The 27,741-nt window shown below is 46.1% G+C and overlaps 1 protein-coding gene across 4 annotated transcripts; it reads right to left on the reverse strand.

Moving 5' to 3' along the window:
• Positions 1–850: 850 nt before the first annotated feature.
• MEIOSIN (meiosis initiator) lies at positions 851–27,123 on the reverse strand. Of its 4 annotated transcripts, none has more exons than XM_081018912.1 (14): positions 27,012–27,123; positions 25,068–25,147; positions 17,393–17,483; positions 16,186–16,285; positions 15,121–15,249; positions 14,409–14,633; positions 13,795–13,918; positions 11,171–11,274; positions 10,733–10,879; positions 9,083–9,159; positions 7,594–7,713; positions 6,161–6,417; positions 3,792–3,881; positions 851–2,579 (listed from the first exon to the last, which is right to left on the reverse strand). In XM_081018912.1, the coding sequence occupies exons 2-14, from the start codon at positions 25,145–25,147 to the stop codon at positions 2,408–2,410; spliced, it is 1,716 nt and encodes a 571-aa protein (XP_080875038.1). In that variant the 5' UTR covers positions 27,012–27,123; the 3' UTR covers positions 851–2,407. The 4 variants fall into 4 exon arrangements, with proteins under 4 accessions (XP_080875038.1, XP_080875037.1, XP_080875036.1 ...); XM_081018911.1 differs by lacking the exon at positions 27,012–27,123 and adding an exon at positions 26,961–27,000 and having other exon boundaries at positions 10,733–10,876; XM_081018910.1 differs by lacking the exon at positions 27,012–27,123 and adding an exon at positions 26,961–26,997.
• Between the last annotated feature and the right edge of the window lie 618 nt (positions 27,124–27,741).

A 27,741-nucleotide genomic window follows, 5' to 3' on the forward strand; every position in this document is an offset into this window, starting at 1 on the left:
ATTACGCCAAGCTTGCAGGTTCAATCCCCGTATGGGGCAGCTGCATATCCTGCATTGCAGGGGCTTGGGCTAGATGACCCTTAAGGTCCCTTTCAACTTTATGATTCTACAAAGGCATGGCTTTTCTAGGGACTGTCTGGCACTCAAAACAAGAATCCATTGCCGACTTGCCTTCCTGCACAAACCTCGTGGCAGATATCGCTTCCTTCCCTCTCCAAAGGCTCTACCAGCAACCCATAGTGGGGCAGAGGCTCAACTTTACAAGGACACCATCCTGCTAGCCTGAGTGCTTTGTGCCCAATGGTGATTTGGTACATGCACAGCAATGCTCTACTGTGGGTTTTTGGAGGGTAGTTAAAAATGCTGAAATTCTATACACACTTACTTGGGACTAAGGTTCATTTAACTCAATTGGGATTTATTTCTGAGTAGTCATGACCCTATAAGAGTGACTTGAAAATCAGGAAGTACCCAGAACAAATATCACTGCTGCCATGAACTCACTTGGCAAACCACTATTGTCTCAGATGGGAATAATAATACCACCTAACCTACTTGAAGATTACAGAGATACCATTGTAAGTAAGAAGCAACTATAAGAAGTGTCCATAAATGTAAAGCAAAGACTTGGCTAGAGGCAAGCAGGTTGTGACATGAGCCTACAGCATGTTTTCAGTTGCCCAAAAGCAACTGTTTGAAAAACACAGGTGGCTGCTCCATGCACACCAGTTGCTGCTGCACGGAAAATTGATTGGCACAATTAATTCCTGAGCCCGAACAAGAAATATTCTGGGACCAGTTCTGAAAGGACCACAGGGAGGAGAGGCACAGAGGCACCAAAATGGTTATCTTATTTTAAAGCTAGCTTTTATTTTTAAATATAAATAGAGATGAGGACAAAACCTGCCAATAAATATATAAATACATAAATACAACTGTGGTAAAAGCCCATTCAAGCCTGCAACAGAATTTCAAACACAAACTGATTGTGAACAGGGGGAGGGACAATTTAAGAGGTGGGTAAAAGGCTGGGTGACTGAGAAAGTTTCCCCCAAGCAGGATGTAAACCAACTACAAATGTTGTATAGAGACTCACTTCATAAGTACAATCTTCATGACGCCCTACTTTCTCACTGTGAAGCATCCACCCTTGTTAGCTCAATATCAAGTTTGTCTTTCTGACTCCCTTTCAACCACAGACCAAAGATATAGAATTGTTCCTTCCTCAAGATTTCTGCTGTACAGGCCCATTGTGTCAGTAGGGACACAATGCTACCCAGAGCAAACTTCGAACTCATTCATTTGCTCCAGGTAAACAGCAAAGGAGCACATGAAGCAACTCACTATGTAACAAAGCATCAAATCTGCTGTGGAGCAAACGAGTCCATGCGGACTTCAGAAATTGCATTTCATGCTGCAGCAAAATTTTCCTATGGATCTAAGGTACTAGGAACTAAACTGACTGGGCAGGATAAAACTTACTCTCTGAGCTAACCTCTGGTTAAGGGGATGACGAGTTAAAATCTTTGGCAATAAATATGGACCTGGGGTTTTGAAAAACAGGCACCCAACTTTCCATTATGCTAGACATGGTGCTAGTCAGGGTTAAAAAAACTTTTTTTAAAAAGCCACGCGGATTCTTCCTTTTTTCAAAATCAAACCCATTCATTTCAAATGGAGTAGTACTCCTTGGCTAGGGGCAGGGAACTTGTGGCCCTCCAGATTTTGCTGGAGTGTAACTTCCATTATTCCTGACCATTTAGACATTTGGCTAGGACTAATGGGGGTTACAGAACCAACAACAGGAGGAGGGCCACCGGTTCCCCACCCCTGTCCTAAAACAAAGGTTAAGTCCCATGTAAACTGCCAAAACTTCAGTTGGCCCAGCATGGTCCTACCACCCGGGCCCAGGGATTTCCCTTCCCCTTGCCAATGTTGCTATCATTATGTTGCAGACCACCAGAGGCCAGCTTTGGTAGCCTTAAACACAGTGGAAGCCACTGTGGGTCTCTGGTGGAGTATAACATAAAATGCATGTGGTTACTGGGGAAAGTCCACCTGTGTTTTACTTTCTCAGGAACCACCTTCTGGAAAGCTAGAGGCACAGCAGCTGATGTGGGGTGCAAGCAGCAGAAAGGATCAGAAAATAGGGAGTGTTTATGCGCTACAGGTGGCAACAAGGGGACTCCCATCTCCTCCCTTTTTTTCTACACTCCCTACATTAATGTCCCAGCCAATGGGGTCCATGGAGCCCCTGTTGTCTGGCATGTTGCTGAAAAGGGGGAAGGAGCACACACTTCATTGCAAACCCATCAGCTGGAAAATTCTGTAACCACTGATAACAGACCGGAGTAAGGGGCCATCTTTCCCATGAATGGATACGCCATTACCGTTACAGTGCGAAGAGTCAGGGGATAAGCTTGAGTAAAGAGAGGTCACCAAAGGTCTGGGAGCCATGGAGGGATTTTTCAGCAAGCAGCATGTGGAAAGGTTTGGGCGGCTCTGGGTCCTCCTCCCCACTGGAGAAGTCGTCCCTCACGATGCGATTATTCAGGCGGCTGAACCGCCGAGCTTTCATGCTGGAAGAGATGCAACATAAAATGATAAGCTTATCACTCAAGTGCTTATTTCCGGCCGACAATTCATCTGTAATCGCCAGATTGCAGTGAACGCGGCACATAACGAAGCCACCATGTGATGGCTGCCATTACGATGTGACAAAAACAAGGCAATGTGAATTGGAACACAAGGGAACTTCACTTATGCGGCTTGCCATGAAGCGACAGGGGGTGATAATCATAACATGACCCCCCTTGTCGATTAATGAATGCCTGCTTTTAGAAAAATCAAATATAAACAAACACTCGTTAACCTCCCTGCGTGATGGAGGATGCTGCACAGTGGATCATAACATGATAACAGCTCATATAACTGTTGTATGTGCTCAGGTTACCAAATGACAGAAGCACTTGGAATTGGAATCCCTTTCTTTTCATGGTTAAGTTCACAGGGAGATAGAAAGGCAATAGAAAAGCTCAGCTTCCTACCAAAAGGATCCAACACCCTGAGATATACATAGGAAGCTACCTTAGACCAACCCTCACAATTTGTCTATCTAGCCCAGTACTGTCTACTCTGACTGGCAGCAGCTCTCCAGGGTCTTTCCCATCCTCAGGGAGAATTCTCTGTGGCAGCCCCTTAAACTGGAGGATTCCCTCTCCACAGGGATTCACCTGTGCAGTTTTTGCTGGATGCTGAATCATAGAATCGTAGAGTTGGAAGGGAGCCGGAGGGTCATTCAGTCCAAAACCGCCTCCCCTCAATATGCAGGAATCTCAACATACAGTCCCCCATCCAATTTGAAACCATACCAGAACCTGCTTAACTTCTGCAAATGTACTTCCAGTTTTATCGCTGCACCACTAGGAGGACTTTCTAAAGACTCGCCTGCTCACCCTGGCATTTGATGCCTGAGATAGACATTTTAGGACCTAGCCTATTCTCTTGACTGCAATCTGTTTTAACTATTTTTTATGACTGTATTTCCAAATCTTTGTAAGCTGCCCTGGGACCTCATGGTGACAGGCTGGTAAGGAAACAACAACAACAACAACAGGTCCTTTTTAAACTGCAGGTGCTGGAGATTTATTCTGGACATTTGGCCTGCAGAACAGGTGCTCTATCACATCTGTGTCCTTGAACCACAGTGCTGACCTAGAAACTGGCCTGCTGGATGACTACCCAAGGAACAGCCTCATGCCAGAGTGTGTTTAGATCAGCGCCAGACATACCAATATGGCTTCCGCTCTTGCTTCGTCATCATACGCCACAGCTGGGCCAGCTCTCTCGTAGCAACTGTGGAGGCCATGCCTGGGCAAGCGCTGCCAAGAGAAAAGACGGTTTGGTCATCCAGATTCACAAGTGGCGGGCGCATGTGAGGCTTTGCCAATGTCCCCATGTTCCCTTGAGGTTTAGAGAAGCAGGTTGCCTTGGCAACTCCCTGTCAGGCTAGCCTTTTGCTCTCCATAGAGACCAGTGTTTAAAAACTAGCATGCACACACACCTGAATGAAACCTAACCCCTCCCTCCCCACCCCCGCCCAAACACACACCTTGCCAGCCCATGGCTGCAAGGAGCTTGTGCAGAAGATATTCTTCCCTTGAAGCACCTAGAATTTTATCATTAAATCAGCTAGCAGGCAACAGAAGAAGTGCAACCCAATCTAGGCCCATCCCCAGAGACAGCATGTGATGTTGCAATTTTCTTCTCCCTGGTTACAGGTCTTGATAAAATCGTTAGCGTCTCAACTTTCATATAGGGGGGATTTAAAAATAGATGTATTTAGAGAAACACACAAGCACGGCCTATGCAGGTGCTGAGTCCTAGAACTTGGGCCTTTAATACAAGTCTCAAATTCTTGACCAGGGGACAGATTTGTAATTGCAACAGAGAGTTACGCAGTTGACAGGTGCAAGGGTGATCGGGGTAGGAAAATGTTTTCCCAGTAGTCGCCCCAACCCAATTATGGGAATCCCTCCTACTGAACAAAACACTCTTTGGAAGCTTTGAACAGTCTACCTATTTGCTCAGGGTTAGGCTGGGGAAATTGACATTAAAAGGTAAAGGTAAAGGGACCCCTGACCATTAGGTCCAGTTGTGACCGACTCTGGGGTTGCAGCGCTCATCTCCCTCATCTCCGAGGGAGCCGGCGTACAGCTTCCGGGTCATGTGGCCAGCATGACTAAGCCACTTCTGGAGAACCAGAGCAGCGCACGGAAACGCCGTTTACCTTCCCGCCGGAGCGATACCTATTTATCTACTTGCACTTTGACGTGCTTTCGAACTGCTAGGTTGGCAGGAGCAGGGACCGAGCAACGGGTGCTCACCCCATCACGGGGATTCGAACCGCCGACCTTCTGATCGGCAAGTCCTAGGCTCTGTGGTTTAACCCACAGAGCCAATTGATTAAATATTATTCTGCTCTGTCCGGAAGGACAGAATCTGCACTGGGTGTTCAGAATGGGGCAGGCAAAAAAATCTAAAACTGGAACAACAATGGGATATCAGCTCCTCCCAAGGCATGACAGATGACAGCAACAACCAGGGGAAAGAAAGACATAACATCTTACAAGGTCAGGAAGAAACACCACAGACAGAATTGCCACCCACAGGAAGAAGAAGGATATACTGTACCGGTAGTTTGAGCTCCTCACTTGTAGTTTTAAAAATCATTTAATGAGTCAACACAAATAGAAGTCATTAATATTGCAGTTGTTGTATAAGGGATTATTATTATGACCTGAATGTAATGGAAATTAATGAGATTTTGGAACACAGAAAAAAATCATAATAATCAAATCTAGCACACGGGGTGGGGGAGGCATTTTATCTAAATACAGTCGTACCTCGGCTCCCAAATGCCTTGGGAGTCAAACGTTTCGGCTCCTGAACGATTGAAAACCAGAAGTGAGTGTACCGGTTTTCGAACATTCTTTCGGAAGCCAAATGTCTGATGGGACTTCTATGGCTTTCAATTGGCTGCAGAAGGCAGGAGGCAGTTTTGAGATGAATGAGGGTGAACCAACTTAAACGTAATCCAGACAAGCCGGGGGGGGTGGGGTGGGAGTGGAGGTGGAGAAAGCTACCAGTTCAAGATGGATATCATGTGAAACTGGATGGGACTGCACTTCCCCTAATAGACCAAGTTTGCATTCTGGGCTTCCTCCTGGATTACTACATTATCTGTGGAAGTACAGTGGTATCTCGAGTTAAGTACTTAATTCGTTCTGGAGGTCCGTTCTTAACCTGAAACTGTTCTTAACTTGAAGCACCACTTTAGCTAATGGGGCCTCCTGCTGCCGCCACACTGCCAGAGCACGATTTCTGTTCTCATCCTGAAGCAAAGTTCTTAACCCGAGGTACTATTTCTGGGTTAGCAGAGTCTGTAACCTGAAGCGTATGTAACCTGAAGCGTATGTAACCCGAGGTACCACTGTAAAGGTGATGGCAAGGGGTGTCTTTGATGATCTTAAACTGAAAAACCAGCTGCAATCCTAACTGGATATGGTGGATCTTGCTACAGGGATTCATGACCTGGTTCTGTCCAGACCGGCCTAGATTTCAGTCTCTCTGTAAGAGTTTGTTGCCCTCCAGTTCTCACCGGATGTAGTGCTTGCGATTCAGGCGGCAGAACATGATGAAGCCGTTCACGCACTTCTTTTTCAGCTGCAGAGGAGATGAGCTGCTACGTTTCTCACAGGCTGCTGGCCGGCGCCTTTGCCTCCTGACCACCTTCTTCATCTTCTTCTGGCAGCTGACCTGAGATGGCCTCATCCTCTTGGATGGTGGTGTCCAGCTGCTGTCGCTGTTCTCATCACTGGAAGACGCTGGGAATTCAGGCCTGGCGGTAGCTGTTTCCTGACAGGAGAAGGTGGAAGGGGAGTCAGGCTACTCAGAGAGGGAAGAGGCGTGTGGAATTGCGCCATCTGGTCCAAATGATCTGCACACCGCTGAGAGGTTTTACTACAATCTAGCGATGTGTAAATTTTGTTAAATACAGTCGTACCTCGGACGTCGAACAGAATCCATTCTGGAAGCTTGTTTGACTTCCAAAACGTTTGACTTCCAAAGCGCGACTTCTGATTGGCTACAGGAATCCCCTGCAGCCAATCAGAAGCCCCGTCGGACATTCATTTTCCAAAAGAACATTCGAAAACCGGAACACTCACTTCTGGTTTTCGATCGTTCAGGAGTCAAAACGTTCGACTCCCAAGGTGTTCGGGAGCCGAGGTACGACTGTAAATAAAAACAGAGTCTTACGATTCTTGAGCCTTTTTTCTGGGTAAGAAAAATCTTACTAAATGAATTAAACCCCACTGTTCTTGTATTAAAAAAAAAAATCACTTTGCGAATCTGACATCAAACAAAAATAGAGTCCCCCTACCCAATTATGTCACAGTTTTCAGGAAACCCTAAAAACACAATTAACTGTATTTGACAACTGACTTCAGTTTCCTGTAAACAGTATGAAATGGTACAGAAGTGCAGAATTATACAGGGCTAATATGTGGTGTTTGTAACAATCCCCAGTGTAAATTTCTGTAACGGGAGGTGGGAACCTTAGGTCTGGTGACCAAATGTGCCACTCAAGGTTTCTCTCTATGGAACTTGGGACTTTCCCTAGGTTACAACTCGCCCACAGCCATGCCCCTCTCAAGCCCTGCTCTGTACCCTCCTTGACTGTTTTTGCCTGGTTGGAATGTGCCCTTGAACTTTGATAAAGCTTTTTGTTTGCCTGGAGGAAAGAGGAGTGCGTGTTATTAGGACTTCACTGACCCAAATGACCTTTTAGTGGAGCCTCAAATTGAAAGAAGAGTACAAGGTCAAAACAACAGAGAGCAACCAAGTTCCTTATTTGGGATGAATAAATAGAAGTTGATGCCTTGCAGGTGGGGTGTGTGTGTGGATTAACTATATGACCCCCAAATGTATAAGAGAATTAATGAACCAGTCAATCACGCTTCCAGCAATGGAAGAGGAGGTTTCCCTACACACACAAAGTTAACACCCCCATCTCTACAACCTTCTTCTCACCTCTTGAAGATACTGTTTGTTCCATAAAGATGTTCTCCCATTCATTCGTGACACGGGGCTGGAATTGCTTTTACCTGTTTCGTTGTAGGAAAGGTAGCAGTGATCCAGCGTGAATGCCGACTGCAAGAGAAGGAAGAAATTAGAGGTGGGGACCTTTGCAGACAGAATCTTAAAACGAGAGGTGGTGCACAGAAAGAAAGATTATAATTAAAGCAGTTTTTCTTTGAAAACAGAGATGGAATATGATCCTAGCCTAGATTCCACCAGCCATTAATTCCTTGAAATTAAACTGGATAGTTTTGCCCAGAGCAATGTAACTGCTCATGGGGTGCAAACACATTGGACAACTACAGAGACTGCATCATAAACCACATAAATCAGAGAGATGGGTGTATTTGGACAGAAATAAAACAAATATTTAGATTACTACACATACGTCATTTCTAGGCAGGCCAGTTTGCAAGTACAGTGGTACCTCGGGTTAAGTACTTAATTCGTTCCGGAGGTCCTTTCTTAACCTGAAACTGTTCTTAACCGGAAGCACCACTTTAGCTAATGGGGCCTCCTGCTGCTGCCGTGCGATTTCTGTTCTCATCCTGAAGCAAAGTTCTTAACCCGAGGTACTATTTCTGGGTTAGCAGAGTCTGTAACCTGAAGCGCATGTAACCTGAAGCGCATGTAACCCGAGGTACCACTGTATCTGCAGAGAGCTTTCACAGCAAGTCATGTAGAGGCAGGCTGCTGATCTATTGCCCATGCCCAAGGAAGTTGGGAAGAAGAGACCCTGGGATTCAGCTATAAGGAAGACAACCAAGGCCACCCCTCCATGGACATAAGCGAATGAGCCACCCATGACAGGTGAAAACAAAGGGAATGACTACTTAACTGGGCCACTGTTTTTGGACAGGCACCTAAGTGCCCATCCCCAGGGGATGTCACAAGAGGCCCCATCATCACCTTTTCCAGGAACTGCACCCTGAAAAGAAGCCATAATGACCACAGGATGAGAGAGAAAAGTTTTTCTCCCTCTCTCATAACGCTAGAACTGGGAACATCCAGTGAAGCTGCATGTTGCAAGATTCTAAACAGACCAAAGGAAGTACCGTATTTTTCGCTCTATAAGACGCACCAGACCACAAGACGCACCTAGTTTTTGGAGGAGGAAAACAATAAAAAAAAAATTCTGAATCTCAGAAGCCAGAACAGCAAGAGGGATCGCTGTGCAGTGAAAGCAGCAATCCCTCTTGCTGTTCTGGCTTCTGGGATAGCTGCGCAGCCTGCATTCGCTCCATAAGACGCACACACATTTCCCCTTACTTTTTAGGAGGGAAAAAGTGAGTCTTATAGAGCAAAAAATACGGTATTTCTTCGCACAGTGCGTAGTTAAATTTTGGAACTCACTCTCACAAGGTGTATTGATGGCTCAACTTGGTATGAAAAATGGAGGAAATGGATGAATATACATAAAGCTGAGCGGCAATGCACTTACCTTTCTCAAGAGGGTTCCTGAAAGGGCCTGAGAAAAACTGCTAGACTGAGGGGACAGATACACATCTTCAAATAACACTGCAGGATAACAAACAAGGTTCCACTAAATCTCAAGCAAGCACTTTCAAAGAAGGTTATCCTCATCTCAGATGAACTTTATCCCAAACTCAAAGCAGGTGCGGAACCAATCAAGTTCCAGTTTTTTTATTTGCTCTCAGGTTTCCCTCTGCCTGTCTCTCAGCGTGTCACAATTTGCCCAAATGTAAATCCCACCCCAAAGGGTAATATTGTGACTGTTGAAGCAATGAAATCTACTGTAGAGGACTGTGAAGTATCCAAGACACGGATGAGCTGCATTCTGAGACATGCTCAGTAGTAGAATTACATACACTATGCCCATATAATTCTGTGGAGGTGCAGCTCAGCATTTCATTAACCGCCAATGCAAAACAACCTTGTAAGGTAAAGGTAAAGGGACCCCTGACCATTAGGTCCAGTCGTGACCGACCGACTCTGGGGTTGCGGCGCTCATCTCGCTTTATTGGCCGAGGGAGCCGGCATTTACCTTACCGCCTGAGCGGTACCTATTTATCTACTTGCACTTTGACAAACTGCTAGGTTGGCAGGAGCAGGGACCGAGCAACAGGAGCTCACCCCGTTGCGGGGATTCAAACCGCCAACCTTCTGATTGGCAAATCCTAGGCTCTGTGGTTTAACCCACAGTGCCACCCGCCTCCCTTAAACAACCTTGTAGCTCAGCACAATTGTTTCAGGAGAAGACAGAACCATCTCTCACCAATCAACATAATGGCTTGTTTGTGAAGCAACACATCTCGGGGAGAATGTGGCAAACCTCACATGTCATTTAATTACACAAAAACAGATTTCTCTGTTGCTCCTCCAGAGTATAAGAGGCGGAGGATGAGATTAGGCCAATCAGATGCATTGGGCCAATCCTAAAGCACACAGAGATATTTATTTGGAGGAACCAGATGGAATAGTTTATTTTGTACGCTATGGTGGTAATTCTGCAGTCACGGATTTGCCTTCTATCCATGCATATATTTAATATTTAATGGAGAAGAGAAAGATGCTTTGTGTTACACATAGGTTTCATCGGAGGATACAACTGTGCACTCTCTTCTAAAATAAGTTGATAGTGGATGGCTGCCTTAGTGGCCTGAAAATCCCAATTTCCCCCCAGTAAAATGTTCGGCCCTTATAGCTGCAGAGATAAGCTTAAAAAATGGTAAGTAGTACTTTTAAAAATACTGTATATATATTGGAAACTAGAAAAGGGGGAGAGGAATGATTAAGACTTCCAGAGAGCGGGGGGTGGGATAGGATTAAGGGTTCTCCATTGCTCAAGAAACAATGTCATGCAAAATATATGAGCAAAGTACTTAAATAATATATTCTGTTTGTTTAAATAGGTTTTCATTAGCACAGACTTTGGATTCTCCCCTGCCTCATTTATTTTTTTGTAAATAACATGAAGCATTTTCTTGCATTTCTGCTTTTGAAAAATACTGTGTATAAAACTGATTTCACAGGGAAGGTGGTGTGCCTACTAACCCCTCCTTGCAGGGACAGGATGAGGAGACACTTGGAGCAAGAGGCACAACTGGGCCACTCCTTCCTGCAACTTTACCTGGGGAAAGCTCATCCTGGCTGCCGTGGAGGATATGCCTAGGAAGCAGCCGAGCAGGAGAGGTGAAAAGTGAAGGGCTCAGCCCCAAATCCGAGCAAGTGTTGCTTTGGGCCTCAATCCGAGGGGAACATAGCTGCATGCTTCCTGCTAAGAAAAGAGAGTGAGATTTTGTGTCCCGTTTCTGGAAGACTGTTGAATATTGGCAGACGGCAACCACTGTGCAAAGCATCTGATGCCTGCCTCTCAATGGCATTTCAGTTGCAATCCTAAACACGCTCACTGGGGAAGTAAATCCCACTGAATTTAGTGGGGCTGGTTCTAAGCTCAGGAGCACGCGGCATTTTGCAGCCCTGAAGCTTCCCTGCATCAAAGTCCCAGCACCCTGCCCTCCAGCAGTGCCTTTTCCTGGGCCTTTCCACAGCTTTGCTTGCAGCTTACCATGGGAACTGTTCACTGGGGACTGGGTGGAGAGCCAAGGGCTGTCTCTGGATGCTTCTTCCTCTTCTTCCTCACAAGAGGAATAATAATGCACAAGCTCTTGCCTGAAAGAATAGAGAGGGTGGCCAAGGCAGTCAAGGGGTGCTATAGCAAAATTTTAGGATGCCAGCAGTAAAAAAGAAGAGCTTATTGGGGATGTGGCGGTGTGGAGAGGGGACTCGAGAGATGCAAGGTCCTGAGTTGGGCCTACAGAATATTTTGAACACCCCTTTCTTTCTTTCTTTCCTTTTTTTAATTTGCATTTCTGATAGATTTCAAACAAGAAACAAAGCAACACCCCCCAAAGTAATAGGAAATAGGAAAAAGAAAATTACATACTACATATTATATTACACCAGTCATTGATGAACTTCCCTTCCTCTCCTTCCATGGTTCCTTTTATCTTCCACTTCCTCTTGAGTTTTCTTAGTTTCCCCAATCTTTCTCTGCTCCTCCTGTTAAGCTCTAGTTCTAACTTATGCTGCTGAAAATATTACCATCTTGCTAGGCCATGGGTAGGCAAACTAAGGCCCGGGGGCCGGATCCGGCCCAATAGCCTTCTAAATCTGGCCTGCAGACGGTCCGGGAATCAGCGTGTTTTTACATGAGTAGAAATTGTGCTTTTATTTAAAATGCATCTCTGGATTATTTGTGGAGCATAGGAATTCGTTCATTCCCCCCCCCCCCAAATATAGTCCAGCTCCCCACAAAGTCTGAGGGACAGTGGACCGGCCCCCTGCTGAAAAAGTTTGCTGACCCCTGTGCTAGGCTAATTGTCCGGTTATAATAAACTTTCATATAATCAATAAATAATACCCAGTCCTCCTTACATCTTTTATCATTTTATTTTCTTATTCTAGTGGTCATGCCTGCTAACTCCGCATATTCTAACGGTTTGAGATGCCCTTCTTCTTTCGTTGGTACCTTATCTGTTTTCCATTTTTGTCCTAGTAACACACGGAGCACACCTTTCAGTGCTGCACAAGTTCCCTGTTGCTGGTTTATATTAGGGACAAGCAACTGGTGGCACAGGGGCTCAATCTGAAGCCCCGCCCTTGGGTTTGCTACGTGTCCCACATTCCCTCCAAACAAATCCTAAATGCCTCCTCTACCATTATATTATGTAATGTAGGCAATTGGACTTGCACAAGGAGGGATATAGGCAAAGGGATCTTTTACCCTTTGTGAGAGCCAGTGCGGCATAGTGGTTAGAGTGTCTGACTAGTGCCTAGGAGACCAGAGTTCAAATCCCCACTTGGCCATGAAGCTCCCTGGGTGACCGTGGGCCAGGCCTTGCCTCTCAGTCCAGTCTACCTCACTTGTTGTGAGAATTAAATGAGTAGGGGGAGAACCATGAACACCACTTTGAGCTCATTGGAGGTGGGATATGAATTAAAGAATTAAATGATAATAAAATAACACCCCTGTCACCCTCTATGCACCTCGCCTGCTGACTCTTGCGTAGGGCTGGGCAATATATTGATATATCATCCAAAACTGGTTTGAAGTCCAATTATTGTGATATCAGTTTCATAATTATTGACCTGGCAATGTATTGCGAATTGTGTGTGTGTGTGTTATGCAAAAATCACACATGTGTGACAAACCATGAAGCCAACTGATGCTTCTGCATAGCTCCATACTTCAGACATGGTGATATGTTGATATATTGCAATGTTTAAAGGTAAAGGGACCCCTGACCGTTAGGTCCAGCCGCGGACAACTCTGGGGTTGCGGCGCTCATCTCACTTTATTGGCCGAGGGAGCCGGCGTACAGCTTCCGGGTCATGTGGCCAGCATGACTAAGCCGCTTCTGACGAACCAGAGCAGCGCACGGAAATGCCGTCTACCTTCCCACTGGAGCGGTACCTATTTATCTACTTGCACTTTGACATGCTTTCGAACTGCTAGGTTGGCAGGAGCTGGGACCCAGCAACAGGAGCTCACCTTGTCGCGGGGATTCGAACCACTGAACCTCTGATCGGCAAGTCCTAGGCTCTGTGGTTTAACCCACAGTGCCACCCAAGTCCCATTGCAATGTTTAGCTAGTGATATATCATGATGTTGAAAACCAGGTATCGCCCAGCCCTACTTTTTGCCTCTGCATAGTTCCATCCTTATTTCAGACATAGTGATATTATTGGTATATCACAATGTTTAGCTGATGACATATTGCGATTTTGAAAACCAGAAGTCGCCCAGCTCTACACTTGTGAAAGAGGCCAGGCACAGCCAAATGGGAGTGAGCAGTTTAGGTGGATAGTTGGAGATTTCAGAGGCAAAGTGCCAGGCAAAAACATTCCTCTTCTCCTCCCAGGCCTTTGGCTAATTAAACAAACTGTGGCAGGTATTGTTGTTTGTTTCTATGTTATGCGTTTTTGTGCTTTTATATTGCCTTGTGATCCTCAGATGAAGGGTGATACAGAAATCCAATAAAGCCTATACTTTTGGCTCTCCAGCCCCTGCGCAGTTCGAAGCATAAGGTCTTTGTCAAAAATGAGTTCCAGACCAGAGGTCTGCTTCAAGCTACTCCCTCGTGGGAACTCAACTTTACAAGTTGCCAATTATCCACTCTCTGCTCCTACCCCATTGGTGAATGTCCAGGTCCTTCAGAATACTGACGCAGCTCTTCGTACGCTACTTGCGCTGCACACACAGAAAACACATCTCCATCCTTGCTTTCCTCTTGGCTGCGACCCAAGTTCCAGTCTGCCAGTAACAGTGACAATGGGAGGGGAAGGGGAGAGTTGTTAGAAACTTTGCAGAACCTATTCACTCCATCCTCTGTGAGCTACAGAAAGAGAGTTTTATTACAGCCAAGTACGACTAGGAACAGCACGCAGAGAACAGCTCCTGGTGGCCTCTCCCCAAGGTTAAGGGCTCCGTTTCAAGGTCTGATAAAAGTCCAAACCGGAATTTCCTTTAGAAACAACTGATATAAACTGGACTGCAGATCCCCCCCCCATAGGTTAATCTTTAATATCCTGGACACAGTGGGAGGCTGTGGAAGACAGGAGTGCCTGGCGTGCTCTGGTCCATGGGGTCACGAAAAGTCGGACACGACTAAACGACTAAACAACAACAACATCAGCCTCACTTTGGTTACCACTGTGCCCTTGCTCTTTGTTAAAAACTTTACACAAAAACTGCCCAGAAAACAATGGGGAAACCACCCCTGCAGCACGGAACGGGACTCCACCTTTGGTGATGTCCAGAAAGGGAGCGTTTGCAGGCCGGTAATATTCTGACACTGGAACTTGGAAGCTGGGAAAGAAAGGGGATTGCTTCTGGGAGGACGAAAGGAGCGCAGACACCTCTTCCACGGCAGACATGCTCTCCTCTCTGCGCATGTCAGCTTGGGAAGGGCCCTTCGCAGTCTCCAAAGCAAGGCACTTGCACACTTTTTTGCTCACCCCTCGCCGCTCTGCAGAAACAAGTGACACAAACGTTATTGAGCAGAGTCTCAGCTATCGCAGTCACCTGCCCTGTGGCATCAGGCGCATTTGCTAAGTAAATGTGAGACTCTTATGCCCACATGGAGCAGACATATGGAAACCTCAGAAGCCTTGCAGGTTCATTTGTAGCCTCAAACTTCATTGGTTCAAGAGCCCCCTCCCTCCAATACATGCTGCCCTTCTCTGAGATTGGACACATAGACCAAGTAACCTGCTTTCCCCTCTTAGTCGTGCAGTGCAGGTACTCCTTCTCCACATTACCCCCACTCCAAAAGCAAAAGGCACATGGCACCCAATCCGCAGCCTATCCGAGCTCCACTCTGGCCCCTGCCATCAGCCTCATGGGTTGGTGGGGAGCCTGTCCTGTGAAGGTAGGAGAAAAGAAAGGCCTAACAGATTGAAAAACATAACGTAAGAGGTTGTAGAACACAGCACTTGCAGGATCCTTTCTGCAACCTGATTTGCGAGTGCGTCTCCTCTTCCTAGGTTTCTTGCAAACGCCCAGAGCTTTGGTTTTCTTTGCTCGTGGTGTGGCTTCTCTTTGTCCTCTCTTCAGGGCAGATGCCGCCATCTGCTCAGACCCTCCTGTTTTCATAAAAGAGATAATTGTCCATAAAGGTCTTTCAGAGTTTTCTATCCTCTGCATTAGCTGAGCCCAACATGCCTTCACTCCCTTGCTTCCACTTATTTCTCTACCTTTCCCCCCATTCCACCCTCGTTATTCTAATCTTTCCACCGGTACTCTTTGTCCAAAAAGCCGAAATCGCACTTTCCATCCCTCAAGTGTCCCCCTTTTGCCCTTACATTGGAATCTTTTACTTCCTGGCTCCTCATTAAATACCCAATAAAAACTCATCTTTTCATCACATCATTCCCTAAACTGACTTCTTATCTCTATATTACAGTCCCCTTTCTTTGGTCCTCAACCACTGCACTTCCTGGCTCCTCATTAAATACCCAACAAAAACTCATCTTTTCATCACATCATTCCCTAAACTGACTTCCTATCTCTATATTACAGTCCCCTTTCTTTGGTCCTCAACCACTGCATAGGTTGCAAGTCTGAAGGCAAGGCTTGTTTTCTTTATTTTTTGATTTACGTACAGTTCCTAGGTTATGTAGGTGCTTTAATATAAAAAAATGGACTGTGTAATTCTAGAACCAGAAAAATCCACACTCTGCTGAAGGCATAAACTCACACATGCTCATTTGTAACCCAGAAGAAAAGAGCAAACTTCTGTCATGATTTCCTGCTTGGTCACTAGGAGGCAGTTCTTACCACAGGAGTTCAGGAGAGAGACTATTTGCAATCTTACATTATAGGCTGCCTCAATTCACTCCTTAGCTCCTTTTGAGCAGTCATTCTCACATTACTCCCCCACCCTTCCCAGACAGATATCTGTGTCCGATTAATTAACCCTTTTGTGGCCGCATACCTTTCTTTGTTCTTAATCCAGAACACTTGCAACATAACTTGTTAAGTTTTGCTGCCTTCTCTGCCTCCCTTTGGTGCTGTATTACCTTTCTGTTCTCCGCAACGGACCTGGAGAACCGATCTGGCCGTATCAACGCTCGCCTGCAAATGTTCAATGTAGTGGAGGACCCGGAGGAGAATTTCTTTCTGTTTCAAGTCAGACAATCCAAAGCAAATGAGAAGAAATAAAAAGAGGTGGGCACAGGACATTGGGTATAATATCATGTTTGAGGACTGGGAAAGGTTGTGGAGTACTGGATTGAAATTTACTGCATGTAACGCTTTGAAAGAAAATGTAATGAAAATGATATATAGATGGTATATGACCCCAGTCAAACTTGCAAAAATTTACCACCTGACTGACAATAAGTGTTGGAAATGTAAAGAGTGTGAGGGAACATTCTTCCACCTCTGGTGGACTTGCCCTAAAGTGAAGGCGTTCTGGGAAATGATTTATAATGAACTGAAAAAGGTATTTAAATATACCTTCACTAAGAAACCAGAGGCCTTTCTTTTGGGTATTGTCGGCCAAGGGGTGGTAAAGAAGGATCAGACATTTTTTATGTATGCAACAACAGCAGCAAGGATACTACTCGCAAAGCATTGGAAAGCTCAAGATCTACCCACACTGGAAGAATGGCAGATGCAACTGATAGACTACATGGAACTGGCTGAGATGACCGGCAGAATTCGTGACCTGGGAGAAGAGAGGACTGAGGAGGATTGGAAGAAATTTAAGAATTATCTACAAAAATATTGCAAATTGAGTGAATGCTAAACAGGATGCTAGATCAAAATAACTGAGCACCACTAATTTAGATGATTTTAAGAAAATAAGTAAGATTGTGAAAATATAACTCTTTTTGAGAACTAGAAGATTATGAAACATAGAAGGGATATAAGAATGCAAATAAGATAATAAATTGCTGACAAAATGTTATAACGATGAAAGTGGGAGCGGGAGATGTGAGGAAGTCCAAAGAAAATGTGAAATTATGTTAAGATATATGTTACATTGTTTATTATGTTTATTTTTATTGTAAAACCCAATAAATTTCTTTTAAAAAAAAAAAAAGAGAAGAAATAAAAAGAGGAATGTTTGCAATTCCTACCAGTGTAAAATTTGGGCGCAGCAAAACCACAAGGCCCCATGTGCGACACATATTAAACTCTCTGAAGAGCCAGGGCCAATTTTCAACTGTACAAATCAGAAAGCTTCTTTGAATGCGCACGGTAAATTCTGCAGTACAGTACCTTTGTCAGCCTCTTGCAGTTAGTCCGCATAGGGATGGGCAACATCTGAGCCAGTTCTTTAAGTGTGCTGGTATAGTTATTGCATTTTCTTCTGTTGAGAATTAAAGGATGGAGTCAGACACTTTCTTCAAAAGTCAGTTGGTAATTTTTATTATTATTTTAAAATGCTGATGCTCTAAGAATAAAACGATAACAAAGCAGAAAACGAAATCTCATTCATGTAGAGGCAGTTCTGCTTATAGTGCTGTGGAGCAAAGCAATCTTCAGATACAGTGGTGCCTCGGGTTAAGAACTTAATTCGTTCCGGAGGTCCGTTCTTAACCTGAAACTGTTCTTAACCTGAAGAACCACTTTAGCTAATGGGGCCTCCTGCTGCTGCCGCCGCGCGATTTCTGTTCTCATCCTGAAGCAAAGTTCTTAACCCAAGGTAATATTTCTGGGTTAGCGGAGTCTGTAACCTGAAGCGTCTGTAACCTGAAGCATATGTAACCTGAGGTACCACTGTACACATTATTAACTCTGCAATCCTATCTTAGATATATGTTTCCACAGAATACCTCCCCACCCCCCATATTTAATTGGACTTACTCCCAGTGAAGTGTGTAGAGACCACCCTTTCGTTGAAGCCAAAGCAGGTGTGGGTCTGCTCACTGCATAAACTTCCTGGGCTCTGGGAATGAGGAGCCAGGCAGCTACCTCCTTGGCTCTTGGTAAAGGGAGATGGGAAAAGGTTTCTCTCAATATTTTCTGTGCTTAGAACTCTGTACCTAAGAAAGGTTGCTCTCAAATACTATCTGCAGTAAATTCCTGTGCTAATCCTGTGCTAATCTTACTTCTGCAAATTTTGGCCAGACAGTTAGCACACCGCCAGTGACTGCTTGCAAAATTTGGCTGACAGGTCAAAAGTTCGTTTCCTGCCTAGCCAGCTAGCAAGAAACCGCTGCTGTTAGCAATAACTAACCAGACCTGCTAAATTTGGCTGGCGGGTCAAAAGTGCAGATTTAACCAGGCCTGCTAAAGAGGCCCCTTTTCCTGTCTTATGCTTACTAATGCAAAGATGAGAAAAGACACGTGTACGAAGGAGAGGGGAAGGAATGTTTAGCAAGCAATAAAATGTGTTTAGCAAGCAAAATAGAAAGACAGGAATGTTTAGCAAGCAATAAAATGTGTTTAGCAAGCAATATAGATGTGCCATGTAAGGGAATAATTTGAGAAGGTATGGGAGGGGGGAAGAGTGCTCAGAGAGTATAAGAAAGTTTGCTGAAGTGTCTTGCTTTACAGCCAGTATATTTTCAGGAGCTATCCAGCTGGTTGTCTCTGTGTACAGATATTGTCTCTGTGCACAGATTTCAATAAACTTTTTCTCCAAAGAAGATTTTGCTTTCCTGGTACTTTTGTTCCCTCCAAGGTCCGGGGATGGCGTGGCTGATGGATCCCTAGGTAAATAAGGCTTCATTTCTTTGGGGGCTCGTCCGGGATAAGCCCTCTCCCCAATACGGACCGGAGGGCCAGGCTCAACCAAGGTGAACAGCTCAGCAGCGTTTGCAGGCTCCCGTGCGCACCCCACCTGTTTCGTGGGGGGAGCCAGCCACACTGTCCTGCAGTGGAGACATCTTGTTGAGGGAGAAAAACAAAGAGGACGGCGCCGAGGGGACAGGTCCGCAGCGGAAAAAGGTAAGCCCAAGGGAAAGGGCGTGGGCCCCCAAGGAAAAGGGGGGCGAGGTCTGATCAGCCTCACCTGGTTGGGCAGTAGAGTGCCAGCCACCAGGAATAAGGGGATTGGTTGCGCAGTAGAGTGCCAGCCACCAGGAATAAGGGGATTGGTTGCGCAGTAGAGTGCCAGCCACCAGGAATAAGGGGATTGGTTGTGCAGGAAAGTGCCACCAGCAAAAATTTGGAACAGAAGAAGGAGGGAAAATTATTTTGGTGTGTTTTGAGTATTGCATGCTGAAATTATTTTGGTGTGTTTAGTGTGTTACATGTTGAAATTATATTGATGTGTTTTGTATGTTGTATGTTGCATGTCAAGATACTCTAGTGGCTGAATTGTCAAGTGTGGGCCAGGGCTTAGTGTCCCCTTGGCCGAGCGATTGTAGGTCTGTTGTGTGTGAAGTATCTGGAAGAAATGGGTTCTGGCCAAAGTAAAAGTACCCCTTTGAAATGCTTTTGGGGATTCAAGCTGATGAGAGGGGAGGATGAGGACATTGTGTAAATTAGATTGGCCCACCCCAAAATAACAAATTGGCCGTCCATCAGGACCCTTGATTTGCAACTCATTAATCCATTATATCAGAACATTTTGAATGTCCACCCTGATCAAATCCCCTACATTTCCACATGGAAGACCAATGTGGAACAGAACCCCCCCCCCCTCCTGGCTGAAGTCATGCTGCCAAAAAGTCTCAGGCAGCCGTATCTGCTCAGTCAGGAAGACAGGAGGACAACCCCCCAGTCCTCCAGGATTCAGAGAGGGAAGAAGATAAAAGTTTTGATGCCCCACCACCTCATGCCCCAGCAACAGCCCTGGCACCACCCCCGCCACAGGGAACAGATGGCCCAGCCCCCAATCCCGTGGACAATGCATTGGTAGACCTGGGCGAGGATGGAGAAAGGGAGGAACGAGAAGAGGATGGTGAGGATGAGGAATTTGTAAAAAGATTAGTTAAGTTGATAGGTGATAATAAGAACAGGCAGAACGTTTGAGAAAGTATGTGGAACCTTATGCAGGAGAAGTGGACGTCAGTCCCCATATGTTAAAAACAGCGGGATGTGTAGGGGAACAGAGAAGAAAGTGGCAGAAAGAGTGGGGAAGGCAGTGAAAAGAGTGACCCTCCATAGGGCACATGAAGCACAGGAAAAGGGCGCGGCCAGAGTGATGCCTCTCCATAGAGTGTATGACCCTCCGGCCCCCACGGGACCTAACGGGGTGGTGCCCAATAGAACTTATACAGTTCAACATGTCCCCTTCTCTAGTGCAGATGTTTGTAATTGGAAGAACCAAAACCCTTCATTTGAAGAAAACCCTGCCAAAATCATTAAGCTGTTTGAGGGAATTTTTTTTAAAACATACAACCCCACTTTTTATGATGTGCAATATTTGATGGATGCCCTGCTAGCTACAGAGGAGGATAGGCGAATTCATGCTGAAGCCCGAGCACACATGAGAGCGCAGGGGGCAGGAGATCAAGCTGTTGCAACAGGATATCCTGAAACTACACTGAATTGGGATTATCAGACCATTGAAGGGCAAAATACCCTCACCACTTATCGCCAGAATGTCTTAAATGGCATGAGGAGGGCAGCCAGAAAACTCACCAACTTTGTGGAGGCCAGAGAAATAGTGCAAGGAACAGAGGAGGCCCCTGGAGCCTACTTAAAGAAGCTGAAGGAAGCCTACCGCCAGTATATCCATGCCCCTATCATAAAAACTGCCTTTGTAGCCCAAGCAGCGCCCGATATTTGCCGAAAAATCCAGATGGGCCACACCCTGAAATGGATGTTAGAAAATAGCCCAAACCACTTATAATCAGAGAGAGGAAGAGGCCCAGAAGAAAAAAGGAGAAGTACCAGGCAGAGAAGTTGATGGCCCTGAAGACGGGAGGTCCACCATTAGAAGAAGAAGAGGAGGGCGAGGCCGCTTAGGAAAGAGTCAGCGTGCCATCTGCCGAAAGGCACCTATTTCCTCTCCCAGGCTAAAATGAGGAAATGTCAGATGCTACTACATCCGCGTTAGAAATTCCAAGTCACCACAACCCTCAACCCAGCTGCCCTATTACCGGTAGGAGTAGGTGAGGAGCCCACGCATGATTGCATTGAAGTAATGGATGAGGTGTATTCTAGCAGGCCTGACCTTAAAGATGAAGCAGACCCCCAGTGGCCATCATGGTTTATGGATGGAAGCAGCTTCATTGAGGCTGGACACCGGAAGGCAGGTTATGCAGTGGTAGCCCTGGAAGACCAGGTGATCGAAGCAAAGTCACTCCCGCCTGGAACATCGGCCCAGCTGGCAGAGCTAACTGCGCTTACCAGAGCCCTGAGCCTGGCAAAGGGACAGAAGATAAACATTTATACAGATTCTAAGTATGCATTCCTGACTTTACATGCCCATGGAGCCTTATGGAAAGAAAGAGGTTTGCTTACCTCCAGAGGACGCCAGGTGGCCCACCCACAAGCCTTGTTGAACCTTCTGGATGCTGTATGGGAGCCCGAGGCAGTGGCAGTTATCCATTGTTATGGACACAAGACTGGACCAGGAGAAGTGGCCAGAGGAAACCGATTGGCAGACAGAGTGGCCAAGGAAGCAGCCCAAGAACTGGCCCCCGCCTCGGTTATTGGAGCACTGGTCCCAGAAGAAATTTTAAGCACCACTGACAAGCCAGCTTATACGAAGCAGGAAAGGGACACTGCAGACGCTCAGGAGCTGACATTGTCCAAAGAAGGATGGTACCTTACCCCTGATGACAGGATATGGATTCCAGAGTCCCTTTCTCGGCAGGTTACTCAGAGATACCATGATTCAACCCACATAGGACCAGATGCTACAACCAAGCAGCTGGAGAAATGCTTCTATATAGCCCACCTCTACCAACTGGCAGCCCAGATTTCCAGGAAATGCCTGCTGTGTCAAAAGAATAATCCCAGAGCCGGACCACTGGCTCCCCCAGGGATTCAGCATAGTGGAACTGCACCTATGGAAGATCTTGTCGTGGACTTTACTGAATTACCCCGTTGTGGACTACACCGCTACCTGCTGGTGGCAGTGTGCACCTACACCGGATGGGCCGAAGCATGGCCAACAAAGACTGAAAAGGCATTTGAAGTAACCAGGTGCCTGCTTAGGGAAATCATCCCTCGCTATGGATTGCCAAGGTCCATAGGATCTGACAATGGACCAGCATTTGTTCATGCAGTCCTACAGGGACTGGCAAAAGCGCTCCAGATCAACTGGAAGCTGCATACTGCTTATAGACCCCAGAGTTCTGGAAAGGTAGAGAGAATGAACAGGACTCTAAAGAATCAGCTGTCCAAGCTGACACAGGAAACCGGGTCTAATTGGGTGACCATGTTGCCCTTGGCATTACTCAGGGTCCGCAGTCTCCCGTCAAAGCGAACCCACCTGTCACCCTTTGAAATTGTGCTTGGGAGACCGGTCCCATATGTCAGAATGTTGTCCCCACATGCTGGTCAGGATATGCAATTGAATAATTAAGTCCAGATATTCTTCCGAGTTTTCTTTTGTCTCGACAGGTGGACCCAGGCTCGCAACCCCTGTGTGTTGGCTGCATCAGTTCGAGCCAGGTGATGAAGTGTGGGTAAACGATTGGGCACGGACGCAGCTACAACCGTGCTGGAACCTTATACCGTCCTGCTCTCCACACCCACCGCCGTGAAATTCGCCGGCATCACCCCTTGGGTCCACCACACCAGAGTGACCACTATAGATTGAACTGTGCAGTTAAATCCTGATTAACCCCTTCGGCTGACCATCTCCAGACCCTCCGCTGATGAAATGGATGGGAGGGACGCCCGCGGGCAGCGTCCCCAACGTGAAAACCCGTGCCGGGACTGATCCAGGAAGTCCACCAGGACATCTAATACTTTCATAAGGACTTTCTCTTTTCCTTTTTTCTGTTATATTCTGTATTGATTTGCTCTATGCCCCACAGCCCTGACCCTACCGAGCCATACCGCCCTTACTGGCCTGCTGGCCTCTGCTACGACTGGTTCGTCTTGCCGGTGGTAAGAGATGGCGTGCTCATTGACTACTGGAAACAGGGGTTTGATGAGGTTACTATACCAACCTCATCTGATGGACCAGGTTCTAATCTTAATCCAGGCGTTAGATGGGACGGAACCTATCTTAATGCAAGTATTGCAGGGGTGGGAGCCTTAACCAGGTGTGCATTGAAATTGCTAAACAAGTGCCAGTAAGAATTGCCACCCCAGGATTTCAGCTTCCATATGCTCTGGTCAGTAGGGAGGCAGCACGAGAGTTCAATCCACCCAACAGGGTTAGTATGGTGATAGGCCCAATAATGCTTCTATTGCTTTTTTTGCTTTTGTATTCCCTGCTTGATGCAATGCTTGCAGAATATGATGGGAAAGATGATGTCTCGCATGATGGGACCTCGCGTGATTGCTGTAATGAGAGAATATAGACCCCTACCCCAGAACGAATCTAAGTAATAGATTGTTCAAAAGAAGAGGAGGGAGTAAAGGGAGATGGGAAAAGGTTTCTCTCAATATTTTCTGTGCTTAGAACTCTGTACCTAAGAAAGGTTGCTCTCAAATACTATCTGCAGTAAATTCCTGTGCTAATCCTGTGCTAATCTTACTTCTGCAAATTTTGGCCAGACAGTTAGCACACCGCCAGTGACTGCTTGCAAAATTTGGCTGACAGGTCAAAAGTTCGTTTCCTGCCTAGCCAGCTAGCAAGAAACCGCTGCTGTTAGCAATAACTAACCAGACCTGCTAAATTTGGCTGGCGGGTCAAAAGTGCAGATTTAACCAGGCCTGCTAAAGAGGCCCCTTTTCCTGTCTTATGCTTACTAATGCAAAGATGAGAAAAGACACGTGTACGAAGGAGAGGGGAAGGAATGTTTAGCAAGCAATAAAATGTGTTTAGCAAGCAAAATAGAAAGACAGGAATGTTTAGCAAGCAATAAAATGTGTTTAGCAAGCAATATAGATGTGCCAGGTAAGGGAATAATTTGAGAAGGTATGGGAGGGGGGAAGAGTGCTCAGAGAGTATAAGAAAGTTTGCTGAAGTGTCTTGCTTTACAGCCAGTATATTTTCAGGAGCTATCCAGCTGGTTGTCTCTGTGTACAGATATTGTCTCTGTGCACAGATTTCAATAAACTTTTTCTCCAAAGAAGATTTTGCTTTCCTGGTACTTTTGTTCCCTCCAAGGTCCGGGGATGGCGTGGCTGATGGATCCCTAGGTAAATAAGGCTTCATTGGAACTAGGAGCACTATGCCTCCCTCCCTAAACCAGGCAGAAGCTTCCTGGACTTTGGGAAGGAGGCACTAGGCTTTAATACTCTAATTTACAGGGAACATTTAGGGGACTAGCCTAGTCCCCATGACCACTGGTGAGAGGTGTGGGCGGGCTGCCAACATTTGGGCTCGCACAAAGTGTCATTGAAATTCTAAAGTCTAAAGTCTGCCCCTGCATGTAAATGCCACTTTGGGCTCCAGGATGGAATTAAGAGTGGGATGTAACTGCAAGAAAATAAATACAGTAGTACCTCAGGTTACATACGCTTCAGGTTACAGACGCTTCAGGTTACAGACTCCGCTAACTCAGAAACAGTACCTTCGGTTAAGAACTTTGCTTCAGGATGAGAACAGAAATCGTGCTCCGGCGGCACGGCAGCAGCGGGAGGCCCCATTGGCTAAAGTGGTGCTTCAGGTTAAGAACAGTTTCAGGTTAAGAACGGACCTCTGGAACGAATTAAGTTCTTAACCCGAGGTACCACTGTAGATTGATAGGTAGCACTTTAATTCTGACTCTCACGGCCCTCCAGATGTTGCACGACAATGCCCATTGTTCCTGACCATTGGCTATGCTGACTGGGGCTGATGGGAGTTGAGAGCCCAAGTTCCTCCTGAGCGCCACAGGTCCCCCATCCCCAATGTAGGGTTTCAAGCTGTTTTCTTCCTCCCGCCCCTTACCTGTCACCAGAATTCTGTTGGGAATTCTTGCCGTTTGGCTGCAACTCCTCAGAGCAAACACATCCAATCTGGTCCCACATCTATAACAGAGAAAGGTGAGGGGTGTGAGAGAGAAATACTGTTAAATCCTGATGCAGAAAAAAGGAGGTGAAGAGAGTGGGGGTGGGAATTCATCTACAGGGAAAGGGGAAAGGGTTGGGGTACAAGGAATGGAAAAACGGAACTAGGAAGCAAATTATTTGCTGTATATTCGCTGGAGCCAGAATGCCGCTTTTCCAGCAGGGCGAACCAATACTGTATAGAGCACTTGCTCAATATAAAACAGGCTTGCCCAACTAGTGAGCCAGAAAACTGATAAAAGCCCAAGAACCTCGAACTGTGGGTGGCAAAAAGTGTTTTTCCATTTCTTTTACTGGACCAAAACATAACATCACTGTCAGGCAGCCATTTTAAGAGTCAAGCTTGCTCCCTCCCTTCCGAAGCACAATGCTTAACTCCTGTCAAAACAGCCTTTATATTCTAACGTTAATGAAAGGCAAAATATAAATTTGCTCAGTGTTAATTACGATGCAACTCCCATTGCCATTTACTGTTGTTGAGGAGGAAAGGGTTAGCTTTTACAAGCATGTCCTGAAAGTCTGAATATGTTTACAGATGGGGTCCACTTCAAAATGTTTGAGAAGCAATGTGTTAGGGGCCTGGGGGCCATGATAAGAGGACCGTTGTCAAACATTTGGCCGGTTACAATATATAGGTGGTGTGCCAAAACTGGCCCAAAACTGGTCATAAGTTGGGCAAGCTTGACCTAAAATGTATTCCTTGCAAAGATCCTAGTGAGAGAAGACTACATCAAAACTCTCCTATCAGGTCAAAAAGGAAGCTATTGCCTTGCTTCCATTTTAGGTTCTGGGGAAGAAAAATTGACAATGTAATATATTCTGGGGGGAACTAAATTATAAAAGGGAAAGACAGAAAAATGAAAATTGAAAAATGAAAATAAGAGAGGAACTTTCACGAACTGCGGGGTTTTAGAAGACATCTGAAGGCAGCCCTGTTTAGGGAGGAGACTTTTAATTGAGGGAAATGATGAGAGGCTCCCTGGCTCACAATGGGATATCAAGGGTCACTTAACTGAAATTTGGGGGCAGGTAAATTCTGACAGTGTGTTGGCATCATCTATGGGGTGGCAATGGGAAGGGATCTGCCAGAGGTAGCAATGGTCTACCACTGATGGGTCTGTGTTGTTTATTGAATCAAGACCTGATTTAAGATGGCTCACGACAGCAGCACTACCACCATATAAATGTATAGCAAAACAAGAAGTGGGTCCCCAAAAGCACGTTTGGGTGAAAGATGGATCGAGGCAAAGATGGATAAAGATGACTAGAGGTCTAGAAGGGCTTCAGTATATCATCTGTAGCAGCAACTTCCATTGGGTGCCATGTGGGGCAGAGATGTCCCTGTAAGCTTTTAACGCGGCAATGAAATCCTCAAGATTTTGGGTTGAATGGAGAGAGGGGATCTGGGGATTAATTGAGGTGGGGGCCTCTTCCATGAAATTGAGGTTGCATGCGCACTGATGACATTTCAGTATTTGATATCCACATTTGACCTTTGAAGAAAAATTAAAATATATGGGATTAGCAAGACCCATCCTGAGACACAGAGCAGGGGAAATTATGGGGTGTGTGCCTTGGGGGCCGTGTTTCAAAAATGTAATGTGAGGGGTGGGGTTAGGAACTAAAAAAAAGCGGGTTATATTGAATTGCGAAGTTAAGGTGGGAGTTTGAGGGAGAAGAGAAGTTACTGAGGAGAATCTAAATCTCTCCAGTGATGGTGGTATTAATCAAAGGCGTAAAGTGAGGTGAAGAGCGGGCAGAATATTCCACCCACCCCCATCCCACAAAAAAAAGCCCCCTCTCCAATCTGTCCCCTCAGGGATACCTTCGCTCACAACCAAGCAAAGGGAAGGCGGGGCTGGGAGGGGGAGGGGAAAGCGCGCGAAATTCAGCGCAGGGCAGGAGAGAGAGCGCACGCGCACGAGAGAGACAGAGCGCGAGACCCAAATCCCAGCGGCGGCATTTCCCGAGAGGGAAGGGGCGGGGCCTGCGGAACGGCAAGGCGGACGTTCTGATTGGCGAGCTCGACGGGAGGAGGCGGAGCGCGTGGGGAAGCTTTACAAATCGAGGAGGGGAGAGAGGGAGGGAAGCTTCCCTTCAAAAAAAACCCCGCCCTCAGTGAGCGCCACAGAGCATGCGCCGGCCTCTGACGCATGCCCAGTTGCCTCCGCTGAAGGCAACGGAAGCGCTTCCCTTTGCCCTCACTCGCTGGAGCAAGTGAGAACAAGTCAGGCTGGCAACTTCTTTATTTCTTTATTTTTTGAAAGTACGCCGGTCTTGTTGCTGTGCCTTGTGGCGCGACAGCCGAAGCCTGTTGCTCCCTTTTTATCGCCAGGGGAAAGCTTCACATGTTGCCTCATATGCTTGTCTCCACACACAAATCCCAAGAAAGAAAGAAAGAAAGAAAGAAAGAAAGAAAGAAAGAAAATACAAATCCTAGTGGGTGTGACGATTATCGTTTTATTAATCACCTGCCAAACCACCGTCTCAAGGGGGTTCACACACAATATAGGATAATTAAAAACCCGTTTAAAGTGCAAAAAACAACAACACAT

Source organism: Podarcis pityusensis, assembly GCF_964106645.2.
Source record: "Podarcis pityusensis genome assembly, chromosome: 8".
Classification (NCBI taxonomy): domain Eukaryota; kingdom Metazoa; phylum Chordata; class Lepidosauria; order Squamata; family Lacertidae; genus Podarcis; species Podarcis pityusensis.